This window comes from Microtus pennsylvanicus, chromosome 1, assembly GCF_037038515.1.
Source record: "Microtus pennsylvanicus isolate mMicPen1 chromosome 1, mMicPen1.hap1, whole genome shotgun sequence".
Classification (NCBI taxonomy): Eukaryota; Metazoa; Chordata; class Mammalia; order Rodentia; family Cricetidae; genus Microtus; species Microtus pennsylvanicus.
The window spans coordinates 73654774-73668653 of NC_134579.1; the positions used below are offsets into that span (position 1 = coordinate 73654774).

The following is a 13880-nucleotide window of genomic DNA, read 5'->3' on the forward strand; positions in this document are numbered from 1 at the left end:
GCTTCTTTCTAGAAGGCTTTGGGGCATTCTTTTTATTTCTGGGCCTCTGTGTTGCTCAGGCCGGTTTTTTAGTCCTGGGCTCATACCATTCTGGCTCAGTGTCTGATAAGCTGGGAGTAGAGGTATGTATTGGCTTTGCTTCATGGAGATCTTTTCTCATGCACTGTGCCAGCACTTGGAGTACCTAGAAATGAACATCTGAATGGATACTATACTAACCTTTTTTTCTTCCTCTCTGAATTCTTATTACTTGTTGGACCTTTCAGATTGATTCTTTGTATCCTTTTTGCTCTATTATTTTTGAGAATTTCATATTACAAGATTTCCTATTAGAATCGTTCCAACCACTTATTTATTCAATATATCAGGGTTTAGTTATCTGATATATTGCTATTTATGTATGTCCAGACAGAATAGAAACAAATAGGTATACCAAGGCTTGGGGGAAAATGAAATCAAATTGACCTCCAAGCAGATGTAAGGCTGAGAACGCAGCGAGCACCCCGGTTCTACCCAGCCCTCAGTTCTTACAGCCACTTTAAGCTGTTTCTGTCATCACTGCAGTTGCACAAGTATGTGGCAGCCAGCAACCTTCAGGAGTCATTTCTCACCTTCCATTATGGGGATTGAACTTTTCCCTGAACTCAGGTCAGCAGGCTTGTGTGGCAAGTGCTTTTACCTGCTCAGTCATCTTGCCAGCCCTCAGAAGTTCTAAGAACTCTTTTATTCTTCAGTTCTCCCCGTGAGTTTTCTTTATGGACGTGGTATTTTCCCTGAATTTTCATAATCCTAATTATAGCTTTCTGCCCCTAATATTTTGGAATATACTACTTTAGCAGAGCTTGTTTCTTAGTGCTTTGTTTCTGCTTCTCATGCTGGAGGGTTCTTCAAATGTTTGAGCCTTGGCTTTTACTGCATGCAAGGCACAAAAATGCAGGTTGGAGCTCTATGTGCAAAGGGCACTATTAAGTCTCACTGCAGAGTGGTAAAGCAGGGGAAGTATTTCTTTGGGAAGGTCAAGGAAAGGAATGTGTCAACATTCAAAGGCCAATTTTTCCTCCCTGTAGTTGTTTTTGTCTAGGGGGGTTCAAGTAAATGTGTGGATGTAAGGTTCCAGCACTCACATAGTCTCTCTTAACTCCTTAGTCGACTTAATACCCCATCCCAACCACATTTCTGACGGAGTCGAGTCTGACATCTTGAAATCCCATGGGACTTATCGTGCTGGGAGCGCAGACTCCGGTCTGGAAACCTGTGACCTTTTGTCTGGGAGAAGGCGTGGCAGCCTGCACTGACCTCAAACTGGCTTAGGACTGAGGATGATCATGAGTTCCTGACCTCCCTTCTCCTACCTTCACCTCCCAAGTGCTCCATTACTTCTATACAGATCTTGAGATAACAATCATGCCCCACGCCTGGTTTCATGACCTTCTTAACATTTTTCTTTGGTGATTTCTCCCTACCATTGCTCGCAGACTTAACTATTTCTTGCAGAGAAGAGGCAGTCCCCTGGCTCGGTCTGTAAGTGGCAATGGTATGTGTGCAGGGGTTTCTGTGAGCTCCTTGTTCCATGCCTCTAACCCTTTTACCTGTGGGTAGAGAACCACTTTGGGTGGAATCAAACAACCTTTGTCGCCTAAAATCATCAGAAAACACAGATATTTACATTACAATTTGCAACACTAGCAAAATTTACAACTATGAAGTAGCAACCAACACAATTTTTTTTTGTTTTTTTTTTTGTTTTTCGAGACAGGGTTTCTCTGTAGCTTTGGAGCCTGTCCTGGAACTAGCTCTTGTAGACCAGGCTGGCCTCGAACTCACAGAGATCCGCCTGCCTCTGCCTCCCGAGTGCTGGGATTAAAAACGTGCGCCACCACCGCCCGGCAACCAACACAATTTTATGTCTGGGGGTCACCATGTAAGCAACTGTATTAAAGGGTTGCGGCACAGAAGTTTGAGAACCACTGCGCTAGACCTTACACTGGCTTGTTAATAACTCTACACCAGCAAGAAGAATCATCTACTCTAAGCCACCTTTTATTATTCCATGAAGTTTTAATCTTTGATTTATGTGAAAGAGGGCTTTGCTCACACGTATGTCTATGTACCGTGTGCATCCTAAACTGGAGTTATGCTCAGTGGGCGCTGGGAGTCAACTGGGTCCTGAGGACAAGAGTTCTTTTTTTTTTTTTTTTTTGGTTTTTCGAGACAGGGTTTCTCTGTGGCTTTGGAGCCTGTCCTGGAACTAGCTCTGCAGACCAGGCTGGTCTCGAACTCACAGAGATCCGCCTGCCTCTGCCTCCCGAGTGCTGGGATTAAAGGCGTGCGTCACCACCGCCTGGCAGGACAAGAGTTCTTATCCACTGAGCCATCTCTCTAGCCCTCACATCTAATTCTCCTGTTCTCCGCCTTCCTACCACTCCCCCAGGGCTCGGAGGTCTCTGCTTTGGAGGTGCTCTGGCTTTACTTCCTGCCTGAGACGACTTTAAGCAAGGCAGTTTGGTGAAGCCTCCTCTATTACCCTAATAGAAAAATCCCTTTTTAAAGTTCTGTCAATTCTGATCTGTGCACTATCTCAACAGATAAAAATGTCTTTTTGTTTGTTTTTGAGACAGGGTTTCTGTGTAGGTTTGGAGCCTTCTTGGCTCTGTAGACCAGGCTGGCCTTGAATTCAGAGAGATCCACCTGCCTCTGCCTCCCAAGTGCTGGGATTAAACACGTGTGCCACCATCACTTAGCCAAAATCAAGATGTCTTATAGCTTCTTAACTGTCCCATAGGTACAGGCCATCATCTCTGTATGCTCTCTCCAGACACTGGATCCTGGACCATAGCCCAGGCTAGCCTGGGACTCTTGAACGGCTGGCTTCCACTTTCTAAGTGCTGACAAGTGTCGCTACTATGCCAAGATCTTTTTGTTCTTCCTTTTCAAAAATGCCTCTTCACCCGTAAGTAGAGTTCAATAGCCCCGTTTAGCTTATTCCTTTCCACTCAACTGAAACAAAGGCACTTATTTTGCCTATGATGCCAAGTGTGTGACATTTACTATAGGTTAATGTCAAGAGAAACTTAATGACTCACCCGATATGAAGGCAACAAAGACCTCACAACAGGAGAGTGCTGAGTTACAGGAGCTGCATAACACAATGACAAACTCCAGTTCTAAGGACAGAGGCCTCTCTGAGCTGCAGGCAGCTCATCAGAAAATGACAAGAGCTACTTCACAGGGTGGACGGCAAAGGTCAAGTGAAACAGCACATGAATAGTTAGAATTCCTGTTACACGTTAAACTCAGCATAAGCGAAAGCATACTTCACAGGAACTTCTATGTTCTTAGCATGTCCACTCTGGCTTTAGGTTTCGTTTACTTCTGGGACAGTTTGCACTTCACTGAAGCAGACAGAATTCTGGATAATAAGGTTAAACTATGTAGTTATGTCCTGCAAGGTTCAAAACATCTTAGGTGGGTTTCCTTACTCTCCCACTGACCCCAGGGTTTCTCCGCGTAACAGCTCTGCTGGTCTTGAATTTAGAGATCCTGCTGCTTCTGCCTCCATGGTGCTGGGATTAAAGGCCTGTGCTCCTACATCCAGTGGATTTCCTTATCTTTTAAGATGAATGTGGTGGCCCAGTATCTCTGACAGAACCAGTACTGGGTCCACTGGAAAGGGCTAGTGGCAGATGGCTTTCCATATGCCTGGCACCATCACCTTCAGGTGGAGCTTGTCCACACCAGGAAAGGCTATGGAAATAGGCTCTGTCACAACACCCCAGACCAGCAGGGTCTATGGAGCTTGGGAAGGAAGCTCAGCCATCCACTTCCTGTGAGCCAGGGGAGTGGAATTAGTCAGGTAGCATAGCACCACCTTGTGGCCACCACAACCTTTCTCCCTGCCCTCCAGGTGTTGGCTAAAAGCAGCTAAGTCAGATCATATACGTTCTCTCCTGGCTGATCAGGCAGAGTTGGCGAGAAGTCCAATACACCCCTCTTTTTAATATTAACAAATACAAACAACAGAGAGGGCCAGCTGCTCTTTACTGTTCCCTGAGGGAAAAATGGAGAACAAAGCACTTGCTCTGGTCTACCTCCAACTGCAGGGTCTGTCTAGATTTTCCCCTAGAGTTAGTCTAACCTCCCGTTCCCAACTTCAGTCAGGATGGGACGCACATGGTTGCCAGCAGTAGGAATACTGTAGTTGCAACTTCTGCTCCATCAAGTCTGTCTGGAGTGGCCATTCACACTTCTGTAGCTAGTTTTCTTGTTCTGCCCTATCTGTTAGGAGGGCAGCCAATAAATACCACAAGCCCAGGAGCCGGCAGTCCCCATCAATCATCTTCAGATGACTCCTCTTCTGCCTCTTTCAGCCACTGGATGAACCTCTGCAGCTGCAAGGAAGCAGAAGGGAGAGCTGTTAGGGGATACATGTATGCCCCTGAGCTTGGTATTGGATAAACAGCTCTGACCACAAAGTCCCTAGAGTTTAAGGTGAAGGACTAGAGCATCCAAGGAGCAGAGGGCAGCCTAACATACCTGTCCATTCTTGCGCAACTGCTGGCCTTTGTCAGTTATGTCTCTTTGACTGAACCAGCTCAAGATTGTTTCCTCAGCCAAGATCTCCAGCTGATAAAAAGCCATCAGAACCTACAGAAAGTCAAAGGGGGACTCTTAGGGTCTCTTGGACCTAGCAAGGATATAATAACAATAAAGGCTAACACTGGAGAGGAGACCTCAGCACCTCCAGGCTCTAAGCTTCCTTGCACAAACCAAGAAGCCTCTTCAAAACGGACAAGAGAGTGGCAGAGTGGTATCGTAATGCCAACGCAGGGGTGGAAGGGGTAGGGTGAGGGTAGAGGGGAGGGAGGCAGGAGGATCAGGAATCCAAACTCAACTGCACCACAAGTTTAAGGACAGTTTGAGGAAAACAAACACATACAAACCAAGTCAAATCACCACCATTACCCCCCAAAGGCAAGAGTGAACCACTCTTTTTGGTACTGAGACAGGCATGACCTGTGGACCTCCTGCTGAATGTTGGTCAGTCTCAATGGCTGCCTCACCAGCACCAGCCTGGCTCTGTGCTGCATTACTCTAGTAGTCAGCATGACAGAGTATGGTGAACTGGTGAACAAGCCTCAGTTTTGTGTTTCTGGGGGGTTCATGAAGGCGAGCTGCAATGCACACGCAGGACACGGAAGTGTGAGATGGTGTTCACCTTGGCCATGGAAGTGACAAGAGCTTCATGCTCCAAGAAGAAGTCCTCGATGGCTGCCAGTGCTTCCAAATGGTCAGCTGCTCGCTTTATGTAGTTCTTAAAAACAGGGCTCCAGGCTTTGAGCAGCTATGGGGAAAGGAGGGGAAGGCGGAAATGGAACTGTGATATGCTGCAGGAATTCCTTAGCATGCTCCTGAAACTCAACAGCAAAGGCCATCAATACTGAAGACACGAAAAGACAAGAGTGAGGTGACGCGGGCAGTATGAAATCACGTACGAGGTATTCAGGGACTGTTCCAACAAAAGGTTGGGAAGGATGAGATTTCTCAGGGAAGGGAAAAGTGGGTCAGAGAGATGCTACTGACTGACTGAAAATCCCTACCCCCAGCCAGGATTAATCTTGTTCTGGATCAAATCATTGTGGGCTCAGTAACAGCAGGTCTAGTCTCCATGTTGTTTTAGACTTTGGGGTAGTCTTGAGATGGACTTTTGCTGTGTTACTCTGGCTAGGCTCCATTGATTCTTTTGCCTTAACTCCCTTGAAGAGTTAAACTACAGATATATTCCATAATACCTGACTTCCAGTACTATTTCTGAATGTCCCTTTGGGGGCTTGGAATGCCCTCAATCCTGGAGTCTTAAAGACCATTCAGTATTAAATATTACTGGACCCTGGGCCCACTACTGCCGCTCTAGAAACCAACCACTTTCCAAAGGCAAGTTGAATGAACACAGAAACTCCATAGCAAGCCCACTGACTCCTAATTTCCTTTTAAGACAGCACTGCAAAGATGTTTGGCTGCCTCCACTCAACCCCTTGCACCTGGCCTCAGCCTTTGCTTACAGGAAGCAGCATGGCACAGTAGCGGTTTGGGTCAAACAGGGAGTCCATTTGCTGCAGGGGGAACTCCAGGACTACATGACTCAGGACCTGCATCACTTCCTTCAGGCTAATGTTGTAGGCATACCTGTGGGGAGACACACGTGTTATGGTTACTGATGATGGAACACTTGACAGAACCTGGACTCATGCTAGCAGACAAGTCTCTGGACACGAGGGAGAACACATCCCAGGTGTGGGCGGCACCAGCTTTCACTCGCTGCTTTGCTGCAGATGCCATATGACCAGCTGCTTCCAGATCCTGCCAGAACTATATCCTCAAACTGTAAGCCCAAGCAAACCACTCCTTCCCTAAGTTGCTTTCTCCGGGCATTTTGTTGCAGCAGAAACAGTTACCACAGCATGGCCCCAGGGTTCAGCTCTAAGAGCAGGAGGAGAGGAAACCTACTGAGGCTAGATGCTAGAGCTCTCCATGCTCCAAACGCTCCCAGCCTTCTCCTATCCAGTCTCCTACTCCGGAAGAAACAACGTGGAGAGAACATCTTTGTTCCTGGAGAAGCCCGGAGAGGAAACAGGACGGAGTTACTCTTACTTGAGAGAGTTGATCTCCAGGACTAGATTGTCACAGGAAATATTTTCCTCTTTGCCTCGCTGCAGTGTTCCCAGGACCTCATTCTGGAAGACTGAAAGGAAAGAGAGTCACCTTTCCAAAGGCTTTAAGTCAGCTAGTTGTGACCACAGCAGACACGAGCCGTTGGCTGCTGAGACAGCAAAGAATAAACTCCCCACCTTTGACGTCATCCAGTTGCGGGGACCCAGCCCGGCTGTCCAGCTCCTCAGAGTCCATACTTCGCTCACTCTCAGTCTCACTTCCCTCTTCCATATTGATGGAGAGTCCTAAAAACAAAGAGAGGAGCCACAGATACAGTTCAGCTGGGGGAACCTGGTGTGCTATGTAACATCAGCACTGAGGAAATGGAGGGTCAGGAAGCTCAAGGGCATTCTCAGCTGCCTGGGTTACAGAGAGCCTAGCCTTTGAAAAGGGGATGGGTAGAGGAGGGGAAGCGGTTATACAGCTCAGCATTTAAAGACACACACTGTCAATCCTCAGGAACCACACGGTGGAAGGAGAGAACCAATTCCAATAAGTAGTCCTTTCATCTCTACTCTCCTGACATGGCACACGCATACATAAGACACACATGTACACATGCATGCACACACACACACAAAGTTAAAAAAGTAAGACCAGACCCAAACACCGACAGACAGTATACATTGTGTCCTGTCAGTATGAATTGAGGCCCCAATAATAATCAGATTCCAAGGCACTCAAAGTTCTTAAAACTATTCAGATTAAGTAGAAGGCAGGCAAGCGTAAGGTCTAGCTCACCCCACAGACTTTGCCCTAGTTCCTCCTCTTCTGTCGTGTTCACATCTGCAGCTTTCCAGAGGTATCCCTGGCCTTCAAAGCCTACTTCTGCTGGATTGTAACCTGGAAAAGGCATTGATCTTTTGAGAAGGCCGGCAGCAGCATCGATTTCTCTGGAAAGAAACAGACTTCTCCATGGGGCGGAGATGCACAGATGCCCCACACCTGCTGAGCCTCACACCTTTCAACTTCACTTTCTCCTTTTCCTGATTAGCCCCAGAATCATCACTAAACTGGCCATCATCTTCATCTTCCTCTGCATCCGGAGGGTGCAAAGAGATCACCGAGCCCTCAGGCAGCGTGATATCTGGGCCCACAACCACCTAAGAGAGAAAAGAAGGACCAAGTGGCACAGACTTTCTATACTTTGACAATCAGAATAATGGTTTTGGTTTTATACTAAGCTAAGTAGAAGGTCAAAGAAACTTGGGTCCTCATTTGGGTCCTTACTGATAGGGGAATATGGTCCGCTTGACTTGGCACAATCACCGTTCAGTTCAGGGACTGTGCATACTCTGGAACAGGCCTTACCTGGGAAGTAAGGACACAGTGTGGCTTCAGAGTAACTCGTTCCTTGACTTCAGCTTTGTCACAGAGCAGAGACTGGTGTATTTGTGATCCAGCAGCCACTCGAACTCCCTGCCACAGGTAGGCCTGGTTCAGCACCACATTATCACCTGGCTCAGAATGAGGAGGACTCCTGGTCACTCAGGGCTCCACCTCCAAAACAGAGTCCTTCATGGAGGACAAGCTTATTGACACCAGCCCCAGCTCCCACCTAATTCTGATATTCACCTGCCAACGTCAGAAGCATCCAGTCCTTTCCCAGGTCAGTCTTGAGAGCAAACTGACCATCCTCTACCAAGTTTACAATAATTTTACACTGTACACACAGCTTAACCTAAGAACCTTCAGGATTTCTCAGAATGAACTATAAACCTTATTACAGTCAAGTCCACGTCTGCAAGGAGAATCAAATTGCTCCATCTCTCTGTGTATTACAGAATTTGAATCCTACTATTGGATTCAAAAAGCTAGCACTATTCTAGTCTCATATTCTTCAAACAAAGTGAGTTGTCAAGAGGAAAGCCACATTATGGGAGAGCAAAAAGAATACCGTGAGCCCAACCAGAATATTCAGCATTGTCTCCCATTAGATGGTACCCGGGCAAGACAACCTCTGAGGGTTAAAGAACTAGCACAAGCCCTTTGCGAACTGTAATGGTTACACAGAGGTTATTAGTACACATTCACTTGGTTCCAAATGTGAACACAGGAGAGGACATTCCAGAATGAAGTCATCTTAAGAGCCATGCTCGAGCTGGGTGGTGGTAGCACAAGCCTTTAATCCCAACACCTGGGGCAGAGGCTGGCCTGGTTTACAGAATTCCAAGATGACCCTGCCCCAGCTCAAAGTCACATAAGAAATCTTACTCTCTCCTATGTGCCCTTTTCTTTTTTCTTTGTTGTTGTTTGTTTTTGAGATGGGTCTCAGTGTGTTGTTGCAAAGCTGGCCTCAAAGCCCTGACTCAAGTTATCCTGCTGGAGTATATGAGATTATATACAACTTCCTTCCTCCTGCCCTCCTAAATACAGGTTTCAATATATAGTTCCAGGCTGGCCTCAAACTTTTACTCCTCCTGCCTCCATCTCCCAGGTGTTGAGATTGTAAATGTGTGGTGGCTCATGACTTTAATCCCAACACTTGGGAAATGGAAGCAGGTGGGTCCCTAAAAACTCAAGGTCAGCTGTCTAGAAAAATGAAAAAAAAAAAAAAAAAGGTGTGTGCCGCTGGGCGGTAGTGGCTCATGCCTTTAATCCCAGCATTTGAGAAGCAGAGAAAGGTGGATTGCTGTGAGTTCAATGCCACCCTGGTCTACAGAGTGAGTTCCTGGATGGCCATAGTGGTTACACAGAGAAATTGTTTTGAAAAATTCCAAAAAGCCAAACCAAACCAAACCAACCCAAAAGGTGTGTGCCAACAAGCACAAGGACTCACCTTCTTTCTCTTCCCACCCCACCCTTGAGATATATTAATTTAATTTTGCCTACATGTATGTAAGTGTACCACATGTGCATTAGGTGCCTGAGGAGGTCAGAAGAGGTCACTGGATTCCCACAAACTGCTGTTACGGATGGTTGCGAACCACCATAGGAGTACTGGGAACCAAACCTGAGCAACAAGTGCTCTTAAGCAGGGAGTCACCTCCCCAGACTCCCTCCTTTCTTAGATAGCCACTCTGGTTCCTTATTCACAGGACTACCCCTTGGTACCCTCCCTAGCTTTAGAGACACGCTCCAGCCCCAGCCCCAGCCCCGTATCTGTGGGCCTGCTGTTGGAGTCCCCACCTGTGCTCACCAATGTGGCAGTTAGGGCCAATGACACTGTTGGTGATGGAGCAGTTGCTGCCGATGACAGTGCCAGCTCCCAGAAGCACATTCTCCTCCAGGACACTGCCGTGGCCCAGGCTGACTTGAGGCCCTCGGTAGATGTTGTGTCGGGAATGAGTGTAGCTCTGTGTGGTGCTGTCAGTGAAGTTCACTTCTGGAGTGAGAGGGTAGACCCATCGGCGGATGACGTCAGCACAAACGGCTGAGTACATGTGTAGGTTGGAGACCCGGGCACCATACTCCCTAGTTGTCACATGCAAGTGGATCTGGTTCCCGAGGACCTAAAGGAAGAGAAAGGGAGATCACCCAGTCGAGCAAGACAGGAAGACAGTCCCAAAGCAGAACCCTTGACGCCTTCTCCGTGCCTCTCTGCCTCTCAGTGACGGCCCAAGTGTCTCCAGGCTTTCTAGCCCCTATCTTTCCTCTGAAGGTTTAATGGGACAAAAGGGAACCAAAGGTCAGTAGAGCAAGAGAACCCCTTCCTCGAGAGGTTTCGGACACTGTTTCTCACCTCCTCATTCACTAACAGGCCTCGCACAAAATCATCTCGAGTTTGATAGTCAAAGTTGTCTGTGAAGAGTTGAGCTACCTGTGGGGGGAACAGGGAGTGCTAAGGTTAAATACTTTACCAGGAAACAAAGATTAAGTCCCAGAGGTCTGTCAAACCCATAATAATGGGCTATGGAAAAAAAAACCCTGGACTCGGTTCCCAATATACTGGGAATGAGGTAACAGCATCTCTTTACAACAGGCAAGAAAAGAGGGAGAAGATACAATCTCTGGTATTGCCCGAGAGCTCTACTCTCTGCACAGGCCCTTGCTCTGGAGAGCTCACCTGAGGAGAGCAGATGCTGATGTGACAGTCCAGCAAGTCATAGCGAATCTCCACTCCGTCTCCACTGCCCTGGAACAGGTTCTGCGGGAGAGGCCACAGATGCTCTAACTTCCTCCTTCAAGACTCTCAGCCCCTCCTCCCCGCAGTCCCCCAGATACTCACCAAGGGAAACGAAAACCGCCGCAGGCCTTGGGTCTTCTGGAAATGCAGGATTCGGTTGGTGGCACTGTCCACAGCCACCACCACATTGTCCTCGTGGCAGCGTGTAGGGTGGCTGGGCGATGACTCTTTGAAGATCATTGTCATCACGGACACATTCTTTTCCAGCTTGCGTCTTAACCTATAGAGAGCGTGAGGCAGAGTGGTCTTTAGGGCTCTGCTGGTCCCTAAGTCTTGTCCCTGCCATCTTCCCCACCCTGACCTGTGTTCCTCTAGGGCTTTGGTAATGTTGATATTTGAGACGACATCTCCATATATCAGAAGGAAGTCAGAGCGCACCAAGGCCTTGGCATCGACATCACGGAGGACATCTCCTAGTGATCGGTAAAGGTCTGATGTAATTATTCGAACAACGTTGGGGGATGTAGGGTGGCACCACTTGGATTTCCTACAGCAAGGGTGGGGAGAGGAATGGCAAATTAAGCAAATAATCACAGACCTCATTTTCGACCTCCCTTTGGCATTCAAACGTCTCTGTGGCTTCTCTGCGTTCCTGCCAGCGTCCTAGGCTTCAAAGAGACTTATAAACTATAATGAATGGTCTCAGCACCCAGTGTCATTAGTTTTATGTGCTAGAGAAATATGGCTACTTCCTTTCTATACCGCGACTCCCATCTTCAAATATGAGTTTGAATTCAAAACTTTGCTGAAATCTAGGGTATGAAAGTATTCTGGAAACACATTTTTTAATGTCATTTTTCTTGTTCTGAAGTCCATAACAAATTTAAACATTGTATCACGAAAAACCTGCTAATGTATTAGTCTTTATTTTCCAAACTCATAAATTACCAGACTCACTCTCCCAATTTTCTTTTCTTTTTTTTTTTTTTTGTTTTTCAAGACAGGGCTTCTCTGTAGCTTTGGAACCTGCCTTGTAACTTGCTCTGTAGACCAAGCTGGTCTTGAACTCACAGAGATATGCCTGCCTCCAGAGTGCTGGCATTAAAGGCATGCATCATCACCACCAGGCAAAGAGCTTGCTCTTGTCCTTGGGGTCAGAACAGACAATATTTGCAAATTTGTTGGAAAGATAAAGATGCCCTTCTAGTAACATACACTGGAACCATCAAATAAAAAGCAAAACTCACAGGACCAAACTTTGTAAGTCAGAAATCACCTCAGCCATTACAAACTGGAACCCCAGAGCAGAGAGTGCCCAGCAGTCTGCCTCAGGAAAAGGGACAGAAACACTAAACCTTACATCAGACCTGAACAGTTTTTTCCTCGCACGTCTTAACTTTGTCATAACCGTCCTGAGAAAAAGAAAATCTGGGAAGGTGAAACGTGGAAAGGAAAAGGTGTGGGGCCTTACAATAAGTGTTCCTTGATCTGAGAAGCCTTCCAGCAGCAAAAGACAAAGGTTTCCTGCACACCGGTGGCGGTCAGGAATTCCAGAGTGTAGTCGATTAGCGCCACATTGGCCAGAGGCAAGAGGACCTATGGGGCAGGATATGAAAAAGTCTGAGGTCTTAATCTGAGTAAACTTTGGGTACCCCACTGCAACAATGCTCCTTCTAGCAGCGTTTCCATACACTACAGTTTATCTCTCAATTCTAAAGTACCAGGTTCCTGCTTGTGCTATTCATGGGATGCTCTAAGGTTTAGTCTAAGGTACTGGGATTTGGGTTTAGTAGGCATGGCTATCAGACACACACATGTTATAGGGAGACCAGTGCTAGTGAAGGATCAATGTTGGCCCTAAATCATAGCTCCAGAACCCTAAGCACTAAGGCAATTCTGAGGGCGACGGCAACCCGTTCGGTCGTCGTTCCAGCAGATGGAAGGAAAGAAAAGCACGCACCAGCCTGAGATCCAGTCTTCTTCTTTTAGGTATAGTACTATCGCCATTTCCGAAGCTATGTCTTTAACTGCCCATCTCTCTCTGGCAGCGGAGAGCCCTCTTGTGCTAGCAAATCCCCCTTAGGAAAGCTCCGTTAAGCTCAGTTCCCACAAGCCGCCCTCTCCGTTTCTCTCCTAAAGCTAGGTGGACAGCCCTGCGAGAACCCACGTTTGCAAGCCACTCCTGGTCAGTCAATCCCTCCACTTTACCCCAACCAGATAAATCCGACTTTAGGATAACTTTCAGAGCACGCTTCACTAGCAGCCATAGTGGCAACCTCGTGCAGCCCCGCCACCCTCCAGGCCAGCGGGCTGCTCGCGTGTCGGGCGCTCACCCGAGGCTGGTCCTTGGAGATGGGGAAGAAGCGGCGGTTGAAGCTATCCGCCACTAGAACGGCCTGGAGGGGCGGCGGCGGCTCCTCCTCCGTACCCTGGGTTCCTCCTCCGCCCTGGCCGCCGCCGCCGCGCTTGTTCGCTCGGGCGGCCGCAGTCCCAGGTGGCGTCGCAGTGGCTGCCATCTTCTTCCCTGGCAGCTGGGACTTCCGCGGAGAAGCTTACACCGCACGCAGTAAGGGACAAAAAGGGCTAGCAGTTAAAAACGCGAAGGTGTGCCTGCAGGGAGAAAAAGAGGAAGGAGTGCGCATGCGTCTACCCAGGAAGGCCCTCCCCCACCCCCGCAAGGCCTGCGCGGGGCGTGGCTAACCACCCTGGCTCTCCTGGTCCCTTTGGGTGATGCGTGCGCAGCAGAGGGGAGGGTCCGCGGAGATCAGCCTCGGTCCACGAGTGCTTCTGTCGGGTGGACTGGCTAAGGTGCACTCGCGCAGAGGGGATTTGTGGTGGCCAGGAAGGAGCCTTGCAGCTTCCCCGATCAGAGCACGTTAAAATTTGTAGGCTGTCTGGAAAGATCGCTTGTCTGTTAAGAGCACTTGTTGCGCTTACAGAGGATCCGAACAACCTTCCCCAACTGCAGCCCCAGGGTATCTGACACTCCTCGGACCTCCGAGGGCGCTGAGTGCAGGCGCTATATATACAAACTGGCCAAAACATACTCGTAAACCTAAAAATGAAGTGTAGCTCTCCCTTGCATTCTATAATGTAAGGGGATCTG

General features: G+C 48.1%; 1 protein-coding gene across 2 annotated transcripts; it reads right to left on the minus strand.

Annotated features, from left to right (window-relative positions):
• Positions 1 to 1646: 1646 nt before the first annotated feature.
• Positions 1647 to 13450, minus strand: Eif2b5 (eukaryotic translation initiation factor 2B subunit epsilon). 2 transcript variants are annotated; one of them, XR_012910305.1, is made up of 17 exons: positions 13108 to 13450; positions 12246 to 12370; positions 11136 to 11321; positions 10877 to 11054; positions 10715 to 10795; positions 10391 to 10468; positions 9848 to 10160; positions 8020 to 8165; positions 7670 to 7811; positions 7450 to 7551; positions 6846 to 6953; positions 6649 to 6739; positions 6060 to 6183; positions 5216 to 5341; positions 4534 to 4644; positions 2339 to 4388; positions 1647 to 2166 (listed from the first exon to the last, which is right to left on the minus strand). XR_012910305.1 is itself a non-coding variant. In XM_075968827.1 (16 exons), the coding sequence occupies exons 1-16, from the start codon at positions 13288 to 13290 to the stop codon at positions 4329 to 4331; spliced, it is 2154 nt and encodes a 717-aa protein (XP_075824942.1). In that variant the 5' UTR covers positions 13291 to 13450; the 3' UTR covers positions 1749 to 4328. The 2 variants fall into 2 exon arrangements, 1 of the variants encoding a protein (XP_075824942.1); XM_075968827.1 differs by having other exon boundaries at positions 1749 to 4388.
• Between the last annotated feature and the right edge of the window lie 430 nt (positions 13451 to 13880).

What these genes read in the sequence shown, in the direction of transcription:
- Eif2b5 (XM_075968827.1), bottom strand. Translation starts at nt 13,290, where the DNA reads ATGGCAGCCACTGCGACGCCACCTGGGACTGCGGCCGCCCGAGCGAAC. An exon ending in AAAGCCCTAGAGGAACACAG is followed by an intron (nt 11,055 to 11,135) that starts GTCAGGGTGGGG and finishes CGCTCTCTATAG; the next exon opens with GTTAAGACGCAAGCTGGAAA. An exon ending in TGGCCCTAACTGCCACATTG is followed by an intron (nt 8,166 to 9,847) that starts GTGAGCACAGGT and finishes ATTCTGAGCCAG; the next exon opens with GTGATAATGTGGTGCTGAAC.